Here is a 7,227-nt window from a genome sequence, read left to right on the forward strand (position 1 = left end):
TACTATATATATATATATATATATATATATATAAAGAAATGCAAGTTAGAAAAAGTTATCTTTGTCGCATGCTCTCAATTTCATTTCTCAGAGTCACTGTTCATAAAGCAACAGCTGAGCTTCCTTTATCTGCTGATCATACTCTAATAACTATATTTTCAACAGTGTTATAGTGTGGAAGGGCCTTCCGTGGAGCTAAATGAAGACAAAATTAATGAGAGACAGAAGTAGGGTCATAAACAGTGTGCCTGTTGTAATGGGACGGTTTGCTAGAACAGGGTCAGGTATATTTAGAGAGAGCTGTGAATTATTCACACAGAAACATTAGGAAGGAGAAAGCAATCTGAGAGCTCTGAGGCCTATAACTTGCAAAAGGGATTCCGTACTGGAGCATATAGAAGAGTTTTAAGCTTCTGCTCTCAAGAAGTGTTAAATGTGACCCTGGAGCACAAAACCAGTCTTAAGTCGCTTGGGTATATTTTTAGCAATAGCCAAAAAAACATTGTATGGGTCAAAATTATCGATTTTTCTTTTATGCCAAAAATCTTTAGGATATTAAGTAAAGATCATGTTCCATGAAGATATTTTGTAAATTTCCTACTGTAAATATATCAAAACTTACTTTTTGATTAGTTGAACTTCATGAACATGAACTTCAGTTGGACAAATTTAAAGGTGATTTTCTCAGTATTTGGATTTTTTTGCACCCTCAGATTCCAGATTTTCAAATAGTTGTATCTCAGCCAAATATTGTCCTATCCTAACAAACCACACACCAATGGAAAGCTTATTTATTCAGCTATTCAAAAAACAAATTTACCCTTATGACTGGTTATGTGACCCTACAAATGTTACACTAATTATTTTGTCCTTTGCATTGTCCACTGCAGTGAAAAAATGAATGAAATAGTGATTCACTGGACTTTTGTTTTGTTCAGGCAATGGTGCCCCCCTGAGGCTCGTGGGAGGCCTTGAGGATTTCGAGGGGCGTGTGGAGGTGTACCATAATGGGAGGTGGGGTACTATCTGTGATGACGAATGGGATGATATTGATGCTGAAGTGGTTTGCCGACAGTTGGGATTGGGGTAAGAAATCAGTATCATATGTATGTCCTACAGCAGGGGTTTGCCAATTTTTGGATGCCAAGGACGTCAAATATTATGTTGTGTATAAATTTATACTTTATAAATTTAAATAATTTAAATTAAATTTTTTTTTTTACATATTTTTAAAATGTTGTTGTTGTTTTTTATTTGTTTTTTTAAGTTTTTTATATTGTCACTGTGTTAAAGCAAAAACTATTTCAACTATTGTTTCTACCTTCTTTTAAAGTAATGTTAGATGTATAAAACATGTTGAAATAAAAAACAGATTGTATTTTTCAATGGAAAAAACTGTGATGAAATATTTGATTTTAGACTAGAAAGAATGAAACTGTAGTAATATCAAATTCAATAACTGTGTTATGGCTTTCCATTTGAAAAAACCTGTGTCTTATAGCATTAGTACAAGGATCTGCACATATTGATCTATTGCAAGGTCTTCTAATGTTGCTTGAAAGCTTTTGTATCATCATCAGGATGTTACCGAGCTGTTTTTTTGTTTAGCAAAATTTAGAAACACTTTGCACAAATGATTCGACTAAAAGCATTTACAAGAGCTGGGAGACACTAATGATGTCATGCACAAATCAGTGCTGCCTATAAGAACTGTCCTTTTTACACACACAAACACGCGCACTAGCACAGCGAGTGAACTTTATTAATATAGATGAATGGATGAATGATTGATGGGGTGCAGGGATTCACTCCAGGAATCTGCAGTGGGATAGAGAGCAACTGATTTTACCCTTCACCATCCGTGTGGTGTAACATACACTTTTCAGTACATCAGTCCTCTTCTGTACATCACTAATGATTGTTTTGAAAGACTTTGCAATGTAAGTATCATTACAAAGTTATATAAATAAACTAATATAGTAGTACCATATGCCTTTATATCTCTCTTCCTCCTTGTTATGATCTTAAATGTACACTACTATTCAAAAGATTAGAGTCAGAAAGATTTTTTAATTAATATTTTATTCAGCAAGGATGCATTCACCACAGAACTCTGTAATAAAAATGTATCATGTTTCCTTGAACTGTTTATATTATTTAATAATATTATTGTAATAATATTAAAGTTTTTACTGTATTTTTGATCAAATAAATGCAGCCTTGGTGAGCGTAAGAGACATCTTTCAAAACATCTCACTGACCCCAAATTTTTAAACAGCAGTGTATCTTAACTCTTTAGATAAGGGAATGAATCACAGGCATGTGTTTGTTTTCAGTGGTGTACCAAAGGCATGGACATGGGCGCACTTTGGGCAGGGCACTGGGCCTATCATGCTGGACGGAGTGCACTGCACAGGAAATGAGCTGTCTCTGGAGGAATGCCCTCATGTGCCCTGGGGCCAGCACAACTGTGATCACATGGAGGATGCTGGAGTCTCGTGCAACCCGTTTTCAGGTGAAGATGGCACAAACTGTGTCAGACTGTGACACAAGCTGTGCCAACTGTGTCTTTATGATAACACATTTAAAATACTTCAAGGACCAAAAACCCTTTTACTTTTATCAGCATTTTATTTGTGTGTATAAGTGCATTGATTAAACATAGACATGCTAATGCTGCTGTAGATGGAGTGTTGCGTCTAGTAGGCGCTGATAGCCCATGGGAAGGACGTCTTGAGGTTTATCACGCTGGAGAATGGGGCACAGTGTGTGATGACAACTGGACCGGACGTCACGCCCAGGTGGTGTGTCTACAGCTGGGTTATCAGTAAGCTATGTATTTGGCCTGGTTGATAACATAATTCTTGAATGTAAGCATATAATGTGCTACTTAAAAGCAGCATATTTTTGCATGCTAGATGATTTCAAGTTTGATTTGCGCTCTTTTGGTCTCAGGAGAACGGGAAGTTTGTTTCATTTAGGTGCTGCAATACTGCTATTTGTCCAACAGAGGGCAAGCTGAGGTGGCTCCAGATGGGATGTATGGAGAGGGTACAGGGTTGATCCTGCTGGATGAGGTGACATGTGAAGGGGGAGAGAGCTCTCTGCTGGACTGTGCTCATGGTCAGTGGGGGCAGCATGACTGCTCTCACAGTGAGGATGTGGGCATACGCTGTGAAAGAGAAGGACAGAACAATGAGATCCCTGAAGTGGCTCTTGCCACAGGTGTGTAAACTCTATGTAAAAACTTTTATTAGCATTATCATCATCAAGAGTAGCACAATATCTGAACCAGATGTTAAGAAACAAGTCCACTTTACGCTTTTAAAAGCCCTCCAAAACAAATAGGATACTAGAAGGCATCATCTTTTATATTGTAATGACATGCTTATACATATGCGTACATATAATGAAATGCATATTTATATGTAGCTTATTAAAAAAAACATGTTGTATGTTGATGAATATGGTTAGGACATGATGTAGAAATTAATGCACTTATCAGAAAGTGATTTGTTGCTCTATGACAAACAGTAAATCTTTGTTACCATAATGTGCTGTTTTGTCTTAATTTACATCATTTTAATCCATCTCGAGGCACTCTTGGAAGTTTGCCGAGGCCCCCTAGTGAGTGCCGGCCCCCTGGTTGAAAACCACTGTTAAAATTGACAATTTTTTAGATTTAGTAGTATAATGCGATATGTAATATGACATTTAAAAGACATTAATTAACACTTTTAATTATTAAATATATATAAATATACCATAAAACTGTTTCTGTCATTTCTAATCAGGCACCAAATTCTAGTACCGAATAACAAGAGTGCCCATAGCCAATTAAATACCTAATATATGATATATTTCTAATATGTGACCCTGGACCACAAAACTAGTCATAAGGGTCAATTTTTCGAAATTGCTGAATAAATAAGCATTCCATTGATGTATGGTTTGTTATGATAGGACAATATTTGGCCGATATACCACTATTTGAAAATCTGGAATCTGAGGGTGCAAAAAAAATCAAAATATTGAGAAAATTGCCTTTTAAGTTGTCCAAATGAAGTTCTTAGAAATGCATATTACTAATCAAAAATTAAGTTTTAATATATTTACAGTAGGAAATTTACTAAATATCTTCATGGAACATGATCTTTACTTAATATCCTAATGATTTTGGCATAAAATAAAAATCAATAATTTTGACCTATACAATGTATTTTTGGCTATTGCTACATATAAATCCCAGCGACTTAAGACTGGTTTTGTGCTCCAGGGTCACATATATGGTATGATATGGTATTTCATATATGATTTTGCACAACATCACCCTTTAAAAAAGACAAGGAATTTACACTGTAAATTTTGTTATTCTCAATCATATAATTCACTACTTATCCAGGTATATAGAGGTCCATCTTTTTTGTGCTGTTTCTAGTTATGCTGTGGTTCTAGGTCCACTGGTGAGGCTGGTGGATGGCGAGAGCCGTAAGGAGGGCCGCGTAGAGGTCTTTATTAACGGCCAGTGGGGCAGCGTGTGTGATGATGGTTGGAATGACATCAACGCTGGAGTGGTCTGCATACAGCTAGGATTTGTGTAAGAATGTTTCATGTGATGAAAGAAGATAAACACACATCTCAACATCTTCAGACACTTATTTGTTCCTCTTTCCCCTTTACAATTTTAGTGGGGTCTCGAAGGCCCGCTCCATGGCTTATTTTGGTGAGGGTCAGGGACCCATCCATCTGGATAATGTGAAGTGTGTTGGGACAGAGGCTTCGTTGGGGGAGTGTTCAGCTGTGGGTCCGGACGCCCATGATTGCAGGCACAGTGAGGACGCGGGGGTCATCTGTGACTACACCACTGAATCTGTAAAGTACAGAAGCATGAGCAAGCAGGAATGTGGTTTGAGACCCAACACACAAAGGCGCAGGAGAAGGATCATTGGAGGAGACAAGTCTCTACGGTAATGAACGACATGGTTTATTTTATTCACTAACATTGTAACACGTGCATTGTGTTTATTAATCTCTGTTTTTATTGTTTATTGGCTTGCTGCCACTGTTATTGTCTTATATTGTACTGTGGTCACAGGGGAACAATATATAATGCTTGTTTATTTACAGTTACAACAGGAAAATGTAATTTGCTTTATAATCATGTGTTTGATAGCAAACAGGGTTTGAGTTAAAGTATAGTTCACCAAAAATGAAAATTCTGTCATCATTTCATGTCATGTCATTCCAAACCCATATGACATCCTTGGAATGCAAACAGAAGAGATTTTGAAGAATGTGCTGCCCAATCTTTTCCATATAATGAAAGTAAAGGGTATTTTTTGCCTAATATATCATTTCAAATTACAGTCAGTAAAAGGTTTATTTATTTATTGAAATTAATACTTCTATTCAGCAGTGATCAAATGTGACAGTAAAGACATTTATGTTACAAAAGATTTCTATTTCAAATAAATGCTGTTCTTTTGAACTTTCTCTTCATCAAAAATCCTGAAAAATGCATCACACTTTCCATAAAAATATCACCCCAAAAAAAGCGCAACGTTACAATTTGTACTGTATTTTGAATCAAATAACTGCATGCATATATATATATATATATATATATATATATATACAGTGGCATGCGAAAGTTTGGGAGCCCCTTGCAGAATCTGTGAAAATGTGAATAATTTTAACAAAATAAAGAGAGATCATACAAAATGCATGTTTTTTTTTATTTAGTACTGTCCTGAGTAAGATATTTTACATAAAATATGTTTACATATTGTCCACAAGACAAAACAATAGCTGAAATTATTAAAATAACCCCCTTGGGAACCCTTGGTTCTTAATACTCTGTGTGGTTACCTGGATGGTCTATGACTGTTTTTTTGTTTTGTGTCTAAGCAGTACATTTTTTTTTAGAACTTGGCACATGTGTTTTAAACCATCTGTGACTGTCATTTAGGGGTGACTGGCCGTGGCAAGTATCTCTGTGGCTGAGGTCTCAATCGAAAGGCACCCATCCACTTTGTGGGGCGACTCTCATCAATTCCTGTTGGGTCATTACTGCTGCTCATTGCTTCAAGAGGTGAGAGAGAGACTCTACTGATATCTAGTGGCTCTACAGAGAATGACAAACACTTTACTTTGTTACAAAGTCTGTCATTCCTGACAGTTAGGCAACAAATAAACATGCTGCGCATATACATGTCTTTTTTTAGGTTTGGTTCAGACCCCTCCCGTTACGTGCTGCGGCTTGGCGACTACCACACAGAGGAGAGGGATGACTTTGAGCGCACTCTTTCTCCTGAGCGCATCGTGATCCACAGGAAGTACCACAGCCAGGGCTGGGAGTATGATATTGCCTTACTGAAGCTGAAGGGAACAGATCTGGGGAATTACAGGTACTGCAAACTCAAACATATTTACAGAAATACATTTCTGAACACACTTATGATGACTAATAGTTTCCTTTTGGAATGGTAGACCTAAGCTAATAATTCTGGGTAAAAATCTATTTAAATAAGTAGTATTATTTGCAAACAATATGAGTTAAAAAATATATATTTTTGCAAACCAAATAACTGCAAAAATGATAATGTTAAAATTTAAATACAGTACTGTTCAAACGTGGGGTCGGTGAGATTTTTTTTAAAAGTCTCTGTTCACCAAGACTTTATTTACAGTATTTGACCAAAAATACTGTAAAACCAGTAATATTGTGAAATGTTATTATAATTTAAAATATTTTTTTTTTAATGTAATTTATTCCTGTGATGCTAAATTTTTCAAGACAGCCATTACTCCAGTCTTTAGTGTCACAAATCATTCAAATATCCTGATTTGATGCTCAAGCAACATTTCTTCTTCTTATCAGTGTTGAAAACAGCTGTGCTGCTTAATATTTTTATGGGTACAGTGATCTTTTTTTTTTTCAGGACTCTGATTACTTAAGTTCAAAAGAACAGCATCTATTTGAAATAGAAATCCTTTGTAACATAAATGTCTTTACTGTCACTTTTGATTATTTTTAATAATTTTTAATTTAATTTTTAATTACACACACACACGCACACACGCACACACACACACACACACACACACACCGTGAACACACACCCAGAGCAGTGGGCTGTACATTCACTCCCCCCACCTACAATCCCTGTCGGTACGAGACTCGAACCCACAACCTTTGGGTTACGAGTCCGACTCTCTAACCATTAG

At 36.2% G+C, this 7,227-nt stretch overlaps 1 protein-coding gene across 1 annotated transcript in view; it reads left to right on the plus strand.

Moving 5' to 3' along the window:
- Positions 1-7,227, plus strand: part of LOC107696863 (neurotrypsin-like) — a 17,058-nt gene that overhangs the window by 8,233 nt on the left and 1,598 nt on the right. Inside the window, 9 exon segments of the mRNA XM_016497399.1 lie at positions 939-1,086; positions 2,337-2,515; positions 2,686-2,827; positions 3,011-3,225; positions 4,456-4,597; positions 4,689-4,967; positions 5,969-6,091; positions 6,225-6,407; positions 6,490-6,509. Coding sequence (XP_016352885.1) covers positions 939-1,086; positions 2,337-2,515; positions 2,686-2,827; positions 3,011-3,225; positions 4,456-4,597; positions 4,689-4,967; positions 5,969-6,091; positions 6,225-6,407; positions 6,490-6,509 — 1,431 coding nt within the window.

The sequence above is a fragment of the Sinocyclocheilus anshuiensis genome, unplaced genomic scaffold (genome assembly GCF_001515605.1).
Source record: "Sinocyclocheilus anshuiensis isolate Anshui unplaced genomic scaffold, SAMN03320099.WGS_v1.1 scaffold1224, whole genome shotgun sequence".
NCBI lineage: Eukaryota > Metazoa > Chordata > Actinopteri > Cypriniformes > Cyprinidae > Sinocyclocheilus > Sinocyclocheilus anshuiensis.